Source organism: Theobroma cacao, chromosome 6 (assembly GCF_053813885.1).
Source record: "Theobroma cacao isolate CCN51 chromosome 6, ASM5381388v1, whole genome shotgun sequence".
NCBI classification, from domain to species: domain Eukaryota; kingdom Viridiplantae; phylum Streptophyta; class Magnoliopsida; order Malvales; family Malvaceae; genus Theobroma; species Theobroma cacao.
Window position 1 is genome coordinate 31,361,479 of NC_142644.1, and position 17,729 is coordinate 31,379,207.

A 17,729-nucleotide genomic window follows, 5' to 3' on the forward strand; every position below is an offset into this window, starting at 1 on the left:
AAAAAATAGCGAACAACAAAGGGGTTTGAATATAATCTTTTTCTTAGAAAGGTAAACCATCCATGCCAAGTATCCGGAAAAGAAACAGGGGAAGAAAACATAGTATACTATATAAGATACAAGTTCGATTCAAACTTCGAACTCGTCTTGTTGGTTGGCTTTGTTCCGATTATGGCAGAAAAACTTTTAAACTGTCAACTGACGTTCTGCTATCTCTTTGAACATGAAAACGTTGTTGGTGAGTGCTTTAAGCTGGAAACCTCGAATCTCTCCATGAACCTCTGGTCGGACACCCTTGCTTTGGCAGCGGCAAACCGCTGGTACTCGTCAAAAATGGAAGACAAGCACCATCTCTGCACTTTTCTTAGGCATCCCACGAGACAACCAGTACGGTGCTGCAAAGGGAAAGCAATATATTGGTGAACCAATAAGTTGGGTAGAGAACTTAGGCAGAAATTTGCGAAGGTGGAAAAATGAATGGAGGGTCAAATTACCTTTCCTCGATTGCAGTGGATTAGCAGTGGGTGGTTCTTTTCATCTGGTATGAAAACAGACAAGAATATAAGCCAGATGATAAACAAGAAAACTAATAGGGTACAAGTGAAAGGGCTTTTTGATACCAAGGACTACTTTCAATGCTTCCCGAATTGTTTCCTCCGGAATGTTTACAAAAGGTTCCTGTACAAAGTATTGATCATCAATATTCAAGAATGTGTTGCTTCTTAAGATGCAAGATTTTGTCGGAAATCACAGATATGGCAGATTATATTTGGCCAATACCACATCAAGCCAAGCATTGCCCATACAAAATAATCCTTGTCCATACCAGGAGCTAACTTAAACCATCTAAAGCTAATCTTGGTTATATTGCTTTATTCTCAGGGCACCAATACACATCTATGAATGTAATATCATTTCTAAAGCAGACAGACAAGCATTTGAAATTGCAGTATTCTTCACCATAAACAGCCAGAATTGCAAATGTATGCAAACTACATCATGAATAATAGCATGACCGAACAAGAGAGATGCCCAGATGGTAAAGAGAGATATAAAGGGGGTTCAGTTTCTTGCCCCAGTCTGTACAAATAAGCTTGATCCCCATCATGTAACACAAACAAAACTTAAATTTCAGCAAGAACTAATTCCCCAGCTCCCCAACTAGGAAGATGATACAATAAAAGCAGCTCGAGGTAAAAAACTGCTTTAATTTTTCAGAGAGGGCTGATAATACAATAACTGAAGCACAAACAGCTGAAGTAAAAACTGCTGTAATTTTTTCAGAGAGGGATGATGATACAATAAAAGCTGCTTCATTTTCATCAATTTTTTATTTCTTATCCAAAGGGTTCTCAAACTACACGCTTGTAAACAGTTCATAGATCACCATTTCTGTGGATATAGAGAAAATAGGACTGGATATCAAATTCAACATTTTGATTTTAGATTAATGAAAACCACTTTCGAAGTCAAATCATCAAATGGAAATTGGTAACAGCCAGAGATTTGATCATGCTAATCAATAATTAGATGAAGAAAATCAATAGCAAACCTTGCAGCCATCGATACCGAATTGGAAAAGCCGGATTCCATTAGCCTTCAAAAACTCGTTATTGGCCTCTGGGTAAGGCTCGGGGCAGAGATATCTACGTGTGGGAAAAAAAAAAGAAAGCAATTAAAATTCAAGGAAAATTTCACGTTTGGTAACCAGCAAGGCAAAACAGGAAATTCCCTTTGATTAAGCAACTCACATAATCGAACGGAGCCCCAGCGATTCCAAGAAGCTAAAATTGGCGGAATCAGGGAAACCAGACCTGAAAACTCCATTATCGACCATAGCGAAATTCAAAGGAGGCACGAACAGCTCCTCCCCGTCCTTTTCACTATCATCTCCTACATCCGGCGGCGTCCTTGGCTGGGAGACCTCGATCGCCTCACTAATCTCTCCGTCAAATCCTTCGACTCTCATGTCTGCTTCGCGCCAAATATTTTGAAACCAAAACCCATAAAAAAAGAAAAGTTGAGGGATATGAGGGAATAGACGAAGGGGAATTTCAAAGAGCGAATCGAAAGAATATGCGAAGGATCTTCTGATTCATGAATCTTTGGGTGTCTGTCCCCCTTTTTATACAGTGGAAAACAACAAAGCAAAAGAGAAAAGATCGGATCCGAGGAAGACAGTGGCCACAGTGCACGGTGACAGGGCAGGGATCAACCCCTTTTTCTTTATTTACTGGTTCGGTTGTCCTTCTTCTGATGATTTTACGATTTTGGATGACAGAGAAAATATGGTGACGTGGAGACAAAAAAATAAAAGGTGGGCCGGTGATAAAGTTTTCCATTTCTGTCTCACGACACGTGATATTCGGATTGTTTTTTTTTTTTTTTCTATATTTAAAATTTTTAATTTATATTATCAATTAAAAACTTTAATCTTAATTTGATATTCTTAATAATGTTAATATAAAAATTATAAAAAATACCAAATTTTGTTTATTCTCTTTTTTTTTTATGGTATGAATTTTGTATTTTCTGTCCTTGAGAGAGAAAACAGAGTCGTGTGGCTGGGAATTGGCGTGGAAAAGCAGGGGATTCACCAGTTATTTGTGGTGGGGCGGTGGTGGACGATGATTAGTGGCAGGCCCATGTCCCCGGTTTTGGGCCCTGAATGGCAAGTGAAAACAAGGACTTCCACCCACTCTTAAGAATACTGGAACATGGTTTGCTGAAACAGTGGGTGGCTAAGGTCAAATCACATGATTCTCCTTCATCTGAGCAAAGAAAACTCTGGCCATGGTAATCATAGAGATAGAGGTAATAAATTTGCTTCGCTTTAAGCCTAAGAAGACATGAGATAACTTTTTTTTAGCCCATCTCAATTGATAAGGTAAGAGGAAAAAGTTTGAATAAAGAAGAAATGAGTTTGGAAACTGGGATTGGGTGCCTGCAACATCGTTGCCCTCGGGTCCATTTCAGTTCCCCTGCAGTCCATTTCTGGTAAGATGGGGCTTTCAGAGGATGAAAGCATATTACTTAAGGGAGAAAGTTTGGTGGCAACCTGAAATATAAAGAAATCCCAGAAGAGGTAAAACATAATTTTTTTTTTTTGTTTTATTTTCCTACCCAAAAATTGCCTAACATGGACTTTGCACTTGGAATTTAAACATTCATTTGGAAGCAAGAGGCAAAAGAAGGGGCAGTCTAATTCGATCATATTCTACAGACCACGACCATTACAAGCCAGAAAAGGAAAGACCCATCAAGACTCCATAGACATTGATACATAAAAACAGTAATGTGGACATTCAAGAATGGGTCTAGCAACTTTCCTAACCTGCCCATTTCACCTTAATTGACATGTACAAGCTAGTTTCTCGACAAACTAGCAAAAGATGCAATGTTTTTTCAATGGTGGATTTAGAAGAGTGATTTGAACTGCTTATGAGTTTTACCAATCAGGCTGCGAGAACAAGCACTTTGATTGTTCCTCGACTGTTTGCTGTCAGCATTGTGGGACTATCACTCTTCCAACATACGGCACTGATGAAGTAAGATCCGGCATCCTCTTCAGCATCAGCCATGTCAGAACCAAATCTATGCCAAGCTGCAGGTTTAGAGATAGCCTGCAAGAATCGATGTAACTACATTATAAACTTGTTTTGATGCCAAAACACCGTATGCCAATATGGTGACTAACCTTGTGGTAAACAAATACTTCATTCGTCTCGCTGCCACAAGCAATATACTCACTGTTTACTGTGAGACCCACAAAATTCTTCTCATTCATGTGACCTCTAAAAGTACGTAGCTGACAGAATAAAAGCAAAAAAGAGCAGTTTTAGTCTGGGTATTCTGGAAAGCTAAGTCAGATGGTAACTCCATAGACGTTCAGGTTGGATAAATAAAAAGTTGCAGTTAATAAACAGTATGAATTCCAGAATATGAGATGGTCTACTTACTGGTAAATTTTCTTTTACATCCCATAACCGCAGTGTACTGTCAGTAGATGCAGAAGCCAATTCATTGTTGGACAAAAATTTCACGTATGAAACAGCTTTCCTATGCCCACCAAACACATACAGCGGTTGGCTGACATTTCTCAAGTCATAATAGTGAATGTGATGATCAGCAGAACCGACCTGCAAATGTTAAAAAACCTTAACAATCCCTACTTTATTCATTATTTTGTCTGGAAGCGATTTTAACCAGTCAATGGAAACAATTATAGTAGAAAGTGTTTAATTAATACATACTGCAACATGAACACTGGATCCGGGATTGTACTTGACAGAACAGATGTTTGCTATCATGTCAATATTAAGAACACTCGCTTCTTGCTTTGTGCACCAAATTTTGACCTGTCAAATATAAATGAACTTAGTCTAACTTGCAAAACCAAGAACAAGCTTCGTCCAATGGAGAAAAGTCCTTTTACCTTGCAGTCATCACTACCAGATACAAGCATTGAAGGTTCAGTGCGAGAAAAATCAACACTCCAAGCTCGCTTTTCATGTTCCTCGTATTCCATCACACTCTGTAAAGTTAAAAACCATTTTATTGAAGATTATCAACTGTTAATGACTGGAGCATACACGATAACAGATATGTTTGTGCGGAGCAACCTGCAAGAGAATAATACATGGAGGCTAGAAAATAAGAGCTATCATTTGTACCTGCCGAGTCGTTATATCCCAGACAGTTACTATCCCATCATAATCACTGCTAGCAATATGGGTTTTTGTGTACTTATTCCAACTCAAGCAACTAAGCTTAGATCGTGTGGTCATTTCAACAATAGGACAGTGCACATCCGCTGGTTCATTCACAACCTGCAGAAAACGAACTAGTAAGTGTTGACCAGTTAAGCAAAGACCCAACTATATCATTAAAGGACACTAATACATGCATCATCATTGTAGAAGAATGGCTACCTAATAATGTTCAGGTGAAGCCTCATTCAGGAAAGTATATATTGGCAGATTAATCAGTCTCAAAATGGAATCACAACAATAAATAGCCAAAGATTTGCAAAACCAAATTTTATGGTTTGATCATTTGATCACTGCAATCAAAGCTACAGAAAATTACCTAAACAGGGTTAGATGGCAATAATCCAAAACAGTTGCATACAAACACCATGGCAGTAATATGCCAACTACAGAAACTCCATTATAACAAAAACTTGTAAGGGTTTAAATTTTTTAAACCAGAAGTAACTACATTATAGAACACAATGCATCCTCCTTATCATTAGTGCAACAAATCTCCTTTTTGAAGACGCTAAGACTATTAAAAATTTCAGAAATCATGAACTTTACCTAAGAAACCTAAAATATCATCCAATGCTTACCGAGGAAAACTCAAAAACCTTGATGCGCCTTGACACTCCAGCAGTAGCAAATAGCTCATCATCATGATCAAATTCTATGCTGCAAATTCATTAAAGTTGTTAGAAATTCTAAAGATACAGAGGGAGAGAAAAATTTTATGAATGGAAGTTAAAGATAATCATTGCTGTGTTTCTTCACAAAACTTCAAATTTGCAATTAAGTCTTGCCATATTATTATATCAATAAAACCACAAGAGTAATTATTAAACAAGTGCAACTCAAGATAGGTAAAACAAGTTTTTTCTTTGAAAAAAAGGGAAAGGGGTGTCAGAAAACATAACATAACAAAGGAACCCAAATTTTGTGCGACTATGACTGGTTAATGACCCTCTGATGAATATGAAGAAACTACATAGAATGATACACTTTTGACTCACCTTGAGACAATGTTAGCAGAGTGGAAAATATCACCATGCCTAAGTTCAGCAATGACTCTCAATCGACTAATTAGAACAGAAACGAAAAACAAAAAAAATAAGTATCTAAAGCAGAAAAGTACAAATATTACATAAAAGACAAGAACAGTGACAGGGCAAGATCCAGCACATTTTCCTGGAAAAACAAGATTAAAATTTTACAAATTGCAATTGCTAGTAACAAAAATTATGTACCTGTATCGTGTAAAAGTAGTTAACACAGACTCAAAATCCTCAAGACCAGGATTATAACCTTCTCTATTCATTGCATTTGGGTCTTTTCCTTCCTGTTTATGAAATTGTTTGGTCCAATGCCGCCGCTTTTGCAAGTAGCACTCTTGTAGGTCATTAAACTGTGGCAAGCGATACTTATTAAAAAAAAAAAAAATTGTGGCAAGAGATAAGAATTATAAAAATTCTGCCTAGAAAATAAATTTAGATATGATTTGTGAAGGATTGACTGGCCTATTTATCTGAACATAGAATATATGGGAAATATAACTCTAACAACAATGAGAGGTCTTCATTCACTCCATAAATCTGTTGAACAGCACGCTATAAAGAGTAGCTGGTCGACAGAATACCAGCACAAATAGCACAGGTCAGGAACTTAAAATCTCGCCATCACATGTTTCAAAAGACTGATTATGAACATGAGAATCCATTGGAAAGATTTAAGGACCTCCCACAAGAAGACTGTTAGTAAATGGACCTTTAATTGAAGGACCAAGAGACTCAGACCTTCTCACGATTATTAATCACCAATAAATACAGCATTACACCAGCCAACAGCATAGGTCAAGAAAATGAAAATATGCAAGGCAACTAACCTGTGCATGGACCCGCCTCTTTCTTGCTTCAGCCAATCCTGAATTAGTCTCGTACACTAAATCTGAACCACCATAGGCATCTTTACTCCTGATACCCTGTGAACTCGTTTGAGCTTTCACATCAACATTGTTCTGGAAACTGGCTGAACCCATCCAGCCTCGTAAATTGTGAGCACCAGACATGATGCTATTGTTATGTTCATCAATCAATGAAGGCGAGGTTTTTGCCGCAAAGGAATTATCAACAAGCATCCTCAGTTTTACCGAGCATCTCTCTTTCGCCCTATACAATTCTATGCTACGTTTCTCTACAGCATTTATGTCCTCCTTAATATATTGAAGATCATTTTGAATCTTCAATAAATAAAAAAAATAAAAGAAAACATATAAGACAGTTAGCCAAAAGATTAAGTAAAACTTGTTGACCCCAGAAAAAGGGAAAGTGTAATAACAGGCAAAAAGATTAATTTAGAACCACTGAAAGTACATTAAAGGAGCGAAGGTGCTCAATTTGATGCACCCAGGGAATATTACAGACCTAAAGCCAAAAAGTAGTGGTAATGCCATCTTTCATCTTGTGTCTATACAAACAATTGTAATTCAAGGAAGCATAACAAATTTAGGACTCAAATTTCTATCTGCTCTATCTAAAAGGTTATTTATATGATCATTTTATGACTTTGTAACCATTGACCCTTAGGTAGTTTTTTTTTTTTTTTCTCTAAAGACCCTTAAGTAGTTCATTTTCTTTTACATCAATATTCTTAACAGCTTCTAGCCAAGAATTCAGCTTCTGCATGCAATTATCAGCTCATGCAATCTAATAAATGACTGTGTCTAGCAATGAGGTTTAACTTTCAAAGGATTTGTCAACTAGAAAAGATAAGGAGATTTATCAACTAGAGAAAGTTTATAGCAAACAATCAAATAGTATATTTACTGAAAAAATGTGATAATTCCAGGAACGTATAAATTCAAGTTTAAGGACCTCATTAAGCTCTTCAAGCTTTTGCCTCCTTAGGCAGTTCAAGAAATCAAGTAGAATCTGCATGTTTGTCTCTGCTTCTTCTTGCTCCATCTTTCTCTTCTTGTCAACAAGTAGAGACAACAAGCCATCTAGCTCCTTAGCTGACACCTCACAACCCTGTCTAAGGATCACAAGGAGAATCGTTCTGTTAAATGAAATCAACTACTCATTATTAAATGCATGGAGAAAAGAGAATGCATCTATAGATGCATTTAAACAATTTAACATTGACTAATGATAAAGCCTGTTCATAAAGGAATTCAAAAAGATCCTTAGTAGTTGAACATTAATCATTCATGAATGTAGGGAATGTAAACAAATGCATAACCACATTGACAAGTTGATCAGGTTCAACATACAATTTAAACACAAAAGTAACTATCATGTTTAGTATTCCTTGCAAATAATTCTCTAATATAGTATAACAGACCTGCTGTATTGCTTGACGAAGATGTTCTACCGGAGATGCAGTCCTTGCTAATTGACGAGCAGAGGTTTTCTTCAGTAACTACAAAATTTAAAAGATATCATTAATAAAATTTAGTCTAAGTCTATATATACAGGGTAGCAACACTACTAAAGAAGTAAACAAACAAAAAACCCAGACAAAGCATAAACATGTATTTGCAATGTCAGTTGCATGAATGAACAACGGACAAAACTAAACATCATAATTGGTTGCATGAAGGAGACACGGAAAAGAAGTTTTATCCAGTTACTTGTCATGTTGATCTTTCCAATCACTTTACTATGAATTTGAACAAGCACCCAAGTAAGAGTCAGTTAAGTTCGGAAACTGAAAACAAGAATCTAGAGTACAAATAAGTAGGCTTTCCGCAATTTATGTACCCAAATTCACCACAGCTTAACCAATTTCCCCTAGATACCTAAGTCTAGAAAATCATGCCATAAAAATAAAGAACAGGGTAAATCATGTAACACTGAAATTAAAGCATCCCATCCATACAATGATGTCATTATTCAAATTAATAATAATAATTAAGCTATCGAGTTTCCATTTCTATAGGACTAGTATAAACCTGTCACTTCAACTGGAAATTTGCTAATACAGATAGACACTCTTTGATCAAGCTTCAATGTCCGTCGCATTAAAAATTTTATGATTAAATATTCTAGTTTTCAAGTGCCAAACAAAGGATCACCATAAATACTGATTAAAATATAAGCAAGATTGAAAAAGGAGGGGAAAAACAAAAATGCAAACCTTATTAAGCAAAAAATTAGGGAAGATATGACTATTAGTGAGATAATGAGAACAACAAGGACAATCGCTCTTATTTCGAAGATGAGTCAAAATGCACATATAACAAAAGCTATGACCACAAGCCGTCAGGAAAGCATCCTTGATTAGCTGCATGCATATCGGACATAGCATGTCCTTGTCCGCGTCAGCTTCCAACGCAGCCTCTTCCTTCGCTGCGGACGGCGGCATCGCAGGTGGAGAAGGAAGAAGAGGAGGGGGAGGAGGAGGAGGAGGAGGAGGAGAAGGAAGTGGAGCGGTCGGCGGAGGCAAAGGAGCGGTGCTTTCCGGCGATGATGGTGGTTGTTCGGATTTAGTTGCGGTGGGGACAAGTGCCCCACCCATTGAACTCTCTCCCATGCTTATACAGTCCTTTCAGAGTTTCTCTTTTCTTTTCCTTTTTTATCTTTTTTTTTAATTTAATTTCCGTTCGTGGAATGGAATTTGTGGTTGGAGTTAAGCGTGCAGCACCAGGAGCGAAGAATATAAAAGCTGTTTTGCTGGTTAGTTGGGGAGCTGGTGTCCGTACAAAAAGACAGAAAAAGAAAGGAAAAAAGAAATGTTTGCGAGAAAAGAAAAGAAAAGAAAAGAAAGGAAAAGAAAATGGAGTATGCGTTGGTGCAGGCGAGCGATTGCTGAGAAGAAAGAGAGAGAGAGAGGATGGTGAGGTGTGGGGGAAGAATTTGTGAGGGTGAAAAAGGAACACGTTGGGCGGGCGTTTTCTCTGATTCGTTTGGCTCAACAGACTTTCACAAAACCGGCGTCGTTTTCACATCCTTTTTGGCTTCTGCGAGCTTTCTCCCATTTTTAAATTGCTTTATTTTGACTCCACACACCCCCCCCCCCCCCCCCCCCCCGCCCCACTGTTTGTTCCGCTCTTTCTGTGGGATGGCAGTTTATTTAATGGGGTAAATTCTTATTTTTTTTTTGTAATTTTAATACTATTTAATTTAAATTTTTTTATATATAAAATAATTAATTAATTTTGAATTCAAAATATTTTATTAATTTTATATTAAAAAATTACTAATTTAATTTTTTGTAAGGACAAAATTTATATATAAAGTAATAATTGAGAATTATTTGTTTTATCTTCCAGAAGAACTTTATCTGAACTTTCAAATCAAGTTGTTAGCTGTTTTGTCTTTACTTGAACCTTTTGCATTCATGTAATAAATACTCTTTCCTTTGATTTGCAAAATATCTTCAACTTTGAATGAGATTTTAAATATAATGCATTAATTATGTGTAACTAAAAAAATATGCATTAATTATGGATTGAAGGTGCATTCAACCAATTTACTATATTTAACAGTAGTAGCAATTAGAAATATAATTGAAATAATTGTTGGAAAGTGATTCTGTTAATTTGATTTGATTTCTTATTTTTTATATTTTATTGATTAAAATAAATAAATTATTAAATTATATTGATTAATTTTTTATATTTAAAATTTATAAACCAATCAATCAAAAAAGTTATCATTACTAATATATTTTTAAAATATATTTTATATGTAAATAAAATATTATACATTAATTAAGATAGATGGTACATTAATAGTATCAATTTAGATAAATGTTAATTGATATAAATTGAAATAATCAATCTAAATCGATTCGGTTGATTCAATTCTATTTTTTCGCTTTCGATAATTATAATGAACAATTTCTTTTTCGAAAATTCGAATGAACGACTTATTAAGTTATTTTGATCGAGTTTGATATTCACAATTTAGAACCCAATCAATCAAAATTTTATCAATAATATATTTAATATATATATTTAGACTTTATTAATGAAATATTAAATAATATTTTTAAAGTATATATTAATATCATTAATAATATAAATCAATCGAATAGAATGAAATAAATTAGTGTCTATTAATTCCATATCAAGTATAATTCAATCAGTTTTAATTATTTTTTATTAAAAATTCAATTAATTTAAATTTAAAATCGAATCTGGAACTAATAATATATTTTGTATAGTTAAAATAAATTTTAATGGATACGACCATCAAATCAAGCATTGAATAAACGTGAAATCAGTTCAACATCGGCCTTCATTTCAAATCGGAAGAGCCTCCCTCAGCTGACTTAAGTTTTTGTGGTAAATCTTTAGATAATTTACACTGCGTATTCTTCAGTCTATGGCTGCGCGATTCCCTTCATCAAAGGCCATACGGGGTCAACCATGACTACGTAAAATCAAAAGGTCACGTCGTAATTAAGAAATGATATCAGCTGGGCGTTAAGACATCGTTGAACCTGTGGCTGGCCTCGGGATCACATTTCAAACGTCAGCGGGGTGCGAAAGAGATGCCGGCCCCCCGGTGTCTCCGACCCCAGCGATTGTGAGGTGAACGGGGCATGTTTTCACGTTCCAAGTCGTGTTACAGGCCTCACGTTGGTAGGCTATTAAGTTCTGATGGGATGCGAGAATTATACAGTAGGACGTAGGTGACATTGATTGATCTTTAGGCCAGAGCTTCAACTCTGGGCGATGGATTTCCGGTTAGAAATCGGAACACCGCAGGCACTCAGAAGACCAATCCAATCTAAACCATCGATGAATGTACCACATTTGAGCTTAGTCTACTCTTTGCATTAGCTTCTAGTATTATCTATATCTGTGAAATCGAAGAGCAAATTAGAACATTCATTTTGAAGAAAATTAAGGTTAGCATATTTCCATTTAAAATTATTTGAATTCAATTACTTTGATTTGATTGATCAATTCAATTACTTTGATTTGATTTTTTCAATTTTGATATTAATTAATTAAGTGAACAATATATCAATATATGATATTCAAAATATCAATCAAACGAATTGATTTCAATTATTTTAATTCAATTTTTTTATTTCAATATTAATCAATTAAGATAAATAAGATGTTCAATTTTCAACATTCAAAATTTATAAATCGAATGGATTGAAAAATCGATATTAATAATATATTTTTACATAATATTATTAATATTTTGAAATTATAAATATTATAACCGATTAAATGGATCGAATCAATCGATTTATGTCGATTTCACTATTTTATTAATAATATTGGGGTGTTGTAAATAAGAGAATATTCTTTATTTATTTCCAATTTGAATGTATAATAACTACCAAAATGTATAATATAATTAAAATAGTTAACAAGATATTTAAATAAAAAAGTGTTTTATTTTAAAATAGAATATGACTAGCCTAAAGTCCATAAATTAAATTAAAGGGAAATTCAATTATACTTATAATTCTAATGTGGGACCTAAATAATAATAATCTAATATCCTTTTATATCATTCTCCCTTAATTTGAGAGAAAAAAATAAAAATAAATTGTCTTCAAGATCCATATCTTCTTTGTTTTATAATTTCTCGACGCATCTTATCCCATATGTTGATCTTGTTGCTATCTTTTCTTTCTTGATATTGCTTGAGATTTTCTCACCGAATAGTAACATACTACTTCAATTTAATTGCAACAAGCTTCACATGTTCATTATAAACATATTTGAGCTCAAAAGCTTTTTTTGCTGTAAAAAGCTAGTCGAGGAAATAATCAAGGTGAAATCTTCCTTCAAACTCAAAAATGTCATACCTTGATTTCAAAATCTTTTGTAACAGTAGTTTTTAGGCGACATATAAATACTTCTTCATCAAATAATGATTGTTATTATCTTTATCTTCTCACCATATTAATCATAAACTGATTCTAATTCTTCCCAATCCAAATAATCTTCTGCATGTAACTTATCATGAAAATTAACTACTTCAATCTTAGCTCGCAACAAAATGTCTTGCCAGTGCTATTGTAAATCTTGTATTTGGCGATGTAATTCCTCAATTTCGATCTCATGATTAATTCTTTGACAATTTTGACATATTGCGACATTTTATTGACTCAAATGACAAATGACAATTATGGCAATGATGATGTGACGATGACATCAACAAAAAAAGTCGAAACTCGATAGCAAGAAAAACTCAGACTACAAAGCAAGTGATGATTATTTCGCTTTGATACCAAATTGATGTCAAGACATCAAAATCGTCAAAGATGAGATTAAGATTAAGGAATCACATCATCAAATTCAAGATCGACAAGAGCCACATGCAAGACATGATGTTACTCAAATCAACAACAGTAACTCCTGAAGATGAACTCACAAATCAAGCGACAATAGTTGGATTAAAGGATTGGTTACTACACGCCCTTGATTTCAATGGTGGAGGAGTCAAAATTGAAGTAGTTGATTTTCATGAGAAGTTACATGCGACGGATTATTTGAATTGGGAAGAGTTAAAACCAATTTATGATGAATATGACGAGGAGATAGAAGATAATACTAACTCTTTCCATCATGAATCGTTCTTTGATGAAAAAGTACTTATACGTCATCTAAGAATTGTTGTCTGTCACTAGAGATTTAAGAAAACCGTCACCTAAAAACTGCTACTACTAGAGACTTAGGAATCAAGGTATGACATTCTTGAGTTTGAAAAAAGACTTCACTTTAATTTCGATGGTGAATAACAATCGTTAAAAACATCATCAAGGTGAATAATGGCCAAAATTCCATTTTAATTGCCAAAGAAAAAGATACTAGAACCTCTTGCTAAAGAGTCTAGAGAAAATAAACGCTTTTGCTTATTTATAAGAATATTCTTTATTTATTCTCAATTTGAATGTATAATAACTAAACCTAAAGGTGTTTTTCACAATGCCATAATTTCAAATCTTAATAAAACTCTACTTTTAGTTATCCAATACACTATAACTTCTAATCATCTAATGCAATTAGAGTAATTAACAAGAAATTTAAATAAAATAAATACTCTATTCCTAAATAGGACATGATTAGCCTAAAGCTCTAGTACAAGTAAATTAAATAAAAAGAAAATTTTATTATAACGATAATTCCTATGTGAGACCTAAATAATAATAATAATAATAATATAATAATATACTCCTGTATCAACTCTAGCCAAAACGAAGCTAATCACTCAACTCAATTCGTTAGTCAGAAGCCAAATTCCAATTTGACCATTGAAAGCTTTGCTTTGGTCCCTCCAACAAAACTTCAACATTGAAAAAGTACTATTAGTAATGATACATGCCGAGATTTTAGCTCAACTCCAAAAAGCTTGAACTCTGAAAATCAAACTGCATCACAGTTAAACCCACCAAAAAATGAAATCACCATGAACCTATTGCTATTTGTGCTACACAGGCTTTAAGCATGTCTAACAGGACACCTTTGTGTTAACCAGGGAAAAAATAGCCAAATTACATTAAGAAAGGTGTGAAATCAAGACTTTATTGACTAATCAAGGGCATATATTGGAGCTATGTAATTTTCTTTTTGTGTATACATCTCTATCATTATATGTGTAGATTCACATGAAGTTCCTCATCTATTACTCTCAAATTTCTTCCTTTTGCTTCACTTGGGATGGTGTCAAAGATTTCTTTATACAGTCTACAATACCTTCACAATTTGCTTCAGGAATCATGCAGCCAGGCATGTCTTCAAAGCCATCAACTGGATACGAATGAGGCGAGCGAAGGTTTCCATGAGTCTGGCAAGCCTTCATCGTCTTACAATGTTCAGCTTCATCGTCTCTGATGTTCACAAACACATCATACAAATTCTCTGGGAAAGGACATAAAAATTCAAGCCACTTATGTCAATATACATCCCACGCCCAACTCTTTACAAACAAAATTCCTAAAGTTTCTTGTTGTATACCCTGTCAGGCCATCATTTGTCACTTAATGGAAGAATGGTCTTTATAATAGAACAAGCGGACTCGTGCAACATTCAAACAGATATATACCTCATTGGAACACATATAGGGCATTTACAAGGGGATAAAAAGAAGAAAAGGAAACAAATCTTGTACTTTACCTATTTTCGGTCTTCGTGAACAGGGAGCTCTCTCAGTTTGAAATTCATCTGGGCAGAAATTTGGAGGAATTGTTAAACCCATATGACATATTAAAAGACTTGAACCATGCACTGTCAAAAGAAATACTCACCAAACAAGTACAAGTCACCTCCGGTGTAGTACTTTATAGCAACCTCGGGAGCAGGCTTCTCTTTCAACTCCTCTGCAAAGAAACAGAAGGTACATATCCGTTCAAAATTGGTAAAATCAGTTAAAACAATTATGAAATGAAAACCTATTATGCTGACACGGTGAAGATCATATTTGATTTGATGCAACAATCTAAAGACTTGTCGGAAAGCCCCAGTCTAACCGACTTGGTGGCCCTCCAAACTGCCCCTGGCATGAGAAGTTGCAAATCCAAAGAACCCTAGTATACAAAATGGTTTGAGTCGTAGCATCAGAGGTTACACAGCATACTGTTTACTTATGAAAGATAATTTGAGACTGAATTTTTTTGTCAAACTTGTGTCAAATGATACATGTGCAAACTGCAAGCTAGCAAAGCAAGACAAACAACCAGAAATCTGTCAAACTTACTTCCTTTGGCCCTGATAAATTTGTCATAGGTTTCAAATGCATGGCTCTCTACACACTCAGAAAAGTGATCTGCAGTAGTCATGAAACCAAACATATTAAGATAAGCACCGTAGATAAATGGAAGTGAGTGAGGTTCAATCAAATCACCTACTCTACAATGCTTATTTTCGGGTGTTGCAGGCTTCCAGTTAAGTGACCATAAAACAGGATGAGAAAAAAAGGAGAAATTTCCAAAATATGAAGCATTCTTTCTTTATGATGAATTCACAAGAAAAGCAGCCAACAGAGTAGAGCTTGCATGCGTTCTAATGGAGCAGATGTAAAGACATGTAAAACCATCTCTTCATTCTCTATTTTGTCTCTTTCTTGTTAAACCAGTAAAATAAGTTGACGGTAGGGCAGCGGACTGTAGGTTCTATGCCAAGAAAGACTACCAAGTTCGTTGGCACCTTTAGTATAAATAACTACTTAAGTCCATCAATAAGTTTTCCATACTCACTCATTACAGTATATAATGGTTTTAATTGAACAGGAAACATCCTTTTATCATTCGGGAAGATGGGGCTAGAAGAATCCCAGAAAGGATGTGTGCGCAAAAATGTGTGAGAGAGAGAGTAAGGGGCAATTATCAAGTAAAATCCACATAATTGTACTTACATGCCATTCTTGGGCTTATCGCATACATGAAGACTGTCATAATATAATAAAAAATTGCTATATGCTGAGCAAGGAACCGATCAAACCACCAAGAATTGCCCCCTAATTCCTGCAACCAAAATGCTATATGTTATGAAAAGTTAAGTAATTGGAACACATAATTACAAGAAAGAATGATCTCTCCGCATTTGTTTTTTTTTTCCCACTTAAAGCATCATCAAAGAAAGCATCCATCATCTTCGCCAATTATAATTTTCAATTCTCTCTTCAACTCATCTCATGCTCATCAAGATTAACCATTTTAGGACCTTACTTCCATGATAAGGAGGTGGTGCATCTCATTCCAGCTCTCAGCAAAATGCACTTTTAGATAGTCTGCTCTTCTCCACCAACCAAAACTCTCATACATATGCAGGACAGATATAAAGGCTGCCATAAGAACAAAAATAAAATAAAATGCCCACATGTCAACAAGAAAGTCTCGTTTAGTACATCCGGAAAATGAAAGATCATAACTGCAAGTTTAAGAAAATTTGCAACAAATAATTTCTCTTAAATGGCTAGAATAATAGATAACATGTTGCCCCTTATTCTACTAAAATGTATACTTTATAGAATAAAACCTCTAATATTTACAATGAGAAGAGCAAGAAAATATACTATGAAAAGAAACAAGTGGAAGTCACTGACCGAAATAGGGAACTCTTGCAATTGTTTCCAACACAAAGAATCTAGGATAATCTCTGTCATGGTACAATGTATCAAGTATCTTTATCACTGAATCCTGAACAAAACGTTCAAACAACTTCAATAACGAATGAAATTGGCTGAATCAATAAGCTTGGGTCACAGTAATTCCAATAAAACTGAACAGAATCAAAGAGAAAGTTGAATTCTACCGTGAGGAAGACATTCACGGATTGTTCAACCTTGATTACCCATCTCTCCAAATCACTAGATGATGAATTGGCACGCGATTCCCATCCTTCTTCAACCTCATTTCCTGGGAAACCCTTCGTCCGAAATGATTTTTCCACTACAACCTCTTCTTCGTCTTCTTGCAGGAGTGTTGCTTTGACTGGATACAACTTCCTAAAAATTCATGCAAATAAACACGCATGAACGAATTGTTTTTGAATAATTATAACAAATTTAACATGGTGAAAACGATGAAACTACTCGAACAAATTACCCGGACAGCGGTCGATAGGAAGGGGGAGAACTGCAACGCAAAGGGTTTTGGTAGTTGGAAGGGAGAGAGGTTCTAGAGTTTCTAGCTCTGAAAGAGGACGAGACTGAGGTTGCAAACGCCGCAGAAGAGAGACTCGCCGTCGTCATTTCTCCTGCGTGTTTTAAAAAATAAGACACTTCGAAACCGAGAGAGCAAAGTGGCAAAGAGCGATGAACAAAAGTCAGCGGAAGCCTACTTCTACCTGTCGTTTGGTAGTTCTTCAAAGAAAGGCGGTTTGGGTGCGCGCATCTTCTTGTTGCTGCCCGTTGTTTGCAGCAGTTAATATCATCATGGGCTTTGGTTTGGCAAGTTTTTGGGTCCATTCATGAACAGAGCAGGCCTTTTTAAAAGCCCTTTCATTTATTTTTCTTCTTTAATCAAACGAAATCTTAATAAATAATTGAGATAAATTATTATCAA

At 35.0% G+C, this 17,729-nt stretch overlaps 3 protein-coding genes across 5 annotated transcripts; all 3 read right to left on the minus strand.

Annotated features, from left to right (window-relative positions):
- Nucleotides 1-24: 24 nt before the first annotated feature.
- On the minus strand, nt 25-2,293 carry PFA-DSP4 (Phosphotyrosine protein phosphatases superfamily protein). The gene is made up of 5 exons (XM_007026147.3): nt 1,752-2,293; nt 1,553-1,646; nt 621-678; nt 495-538; nt 25-395 (listed from the first exon to the last, which is right to left on the minus strand). The coding sequence occupies exons 1-5, from the start codon at nt 1,967-1,969 to the stop codon at nt 210-212; spliced, it is 600 nt and encodes a 199-aa protein (XP_007026209.3). The 5' UTR covers nt 1,970-2,293; the 3' UTR covers nt 25-209.
- Nucleotides 2,294-2,850: 557 nt separating this feature from the next.
- On the minus strand, nt 2,851-9,634 carry LOC18597242 (E3 ubiquitin-protein ligase COP1-like). Of its 2 annotated transcripts, XM_018123359.2 has the most exons (14): nt 8,889-9,634; nt 8,094-8,171; nt 7,625-7,780; nt 6,637-6,990; nt 6,002-6,159; nt 5,768-5,833; nt 5,351-5,429; nt 4,674-4,829; nt 4,436-4,534; nt 4,254-4,358; nt 3,960-4,139; nt 3,698-3,808; nt 3,453-3,623; nt 2,851-3,058 (listed from the first exon to the last, which is right to left on the minus strand). In XM_018123359.2, exons 1-13 carry the CDS (start codon nt 9,282-9,284, stop codon nt 3,456-3,458), a joined length of 2,106 nt encoding a protein of 701 aa, XP_017978848.2. In that variant the 5' UTR covers nt 9,285-9,634; the 3' UTR covers nt 2,851-3,058; nt 3,453-3,455. The 2 variants fall into 2 exon arrangements, with proteins under 2 accessions (XP_017978848.2, XP_088663145.1); XM_088807019.1 differs by lacking the exon at nt 2,851-3,058 and having other exon boundaries at nt 3,146-3,623; nt 8,889-9,632.
- Nucleotides 9,635-14,232: 4,598 nt separating this feature from the next.
- Nucleotides 14,233-17,562, minus strand: IM (Alternative oxidase family protein). Of its 2 annotated transcripts, none has more exons than XM_018122482.2 (10): nt 17,512-17,562; nt 17,271-17,421; nt 16,978-17,170; nt 16,769-16,862; nt 16,392-16,507; nt 16,079-16,187; nt 15,422-15,490; nt 14,973-15,044; nt 14,842-14,889; nt 14,233-14,586 (listed from the first exon to the last, which is right to left on the minus strand). In XM_018122482.2, the coding sequence occupies exons 2-10, from the start codon at nt 17,414-17,416 to the stop codon at nt 14,357-14,359; spliced, it is 1,077 nt and encodes a 358-aa protein (XP_017977971.2). In that variant the 5' UTR covers nt 17,417-17,421; nt 17,512-17,562; the 3' UTR covers nt 14,233-14,356. The 2 variants fall into 2 exon arrangements, with proteins under 2 accessions (XP_017977971.2, XP_017977972.2); XM_018122483.2 differs by having other exon boundaries at nt 17,506-17,534.
- Between the last annotated feature and the right edge of the window lie 167 nt (nt 17,563-17,729).

Bases quoted from the DNA above. Each gene is read 5' to 3' on its own strand.
- PFA-DSP4 (XM_007026147.3), bottom strand. From the start codon at position 1,969: ATGAGAGTCGAAGGATTTGACGGAGAGATTAGTGAGGCGATCGAGGTC. The intron at 1,647-1,751 runs GTGAGTTGCTTA...TCCCACACGTAG, and splicing joins CTGGGGCTCCGTTCGATTAT to ATATCTCTGCCCCGAGCCTT. The intron at 396-494 runs GTAATTTGACCC...TTCCCTTTGCAG, and splicing joins TCCACTGCAATCGAGGAAAG to CACCGTACTGGTTGTCTCGT.
- LOC18597242 (XM_018123359.2), bottom strand. From the start codon at position 9,284: ATGGGAGAGAGTTCAATGGGTGGGGCACTTGTCCCCACCGCAACTAAA. The intron at 7,781-8,093 runs GTCTGTTATACT...ATCCTTAGACAG, and splicing joins TTCGTCAAGCAATACAGCAG to GGTTGTGAGGTGTCAGCTAA. The intron at 4,359-4,435 runs GTAAAAGGACTT...TATATTTGACAG, and splicing joins CTGGTAGTGATGACTGCAAG to GTCAAAATTTGGTGCACAAA.
- IM (XM_018122482.2), bottom strand. From the start codon at position 17,416: ATGACGACGGCGAGTCTCTCTTCTGCGGCGTTTGCAACCTCAGTCTCG. The intron at 17,171-17,270 runs GTAATTTGTTCG...ATGAATTTTTAG, and splicing joins TCCTATCGACCGCTGTCCGG to GAAGTTGTATCCAGTCAAAG. The intron at 16,508-16,768 runs GTCAGTGACTTC...TTCTTATGGCAG, and splicing joins TGCAAGAGTTCCCTATTTCG to CCTTTATATCTGTCCTGCAT.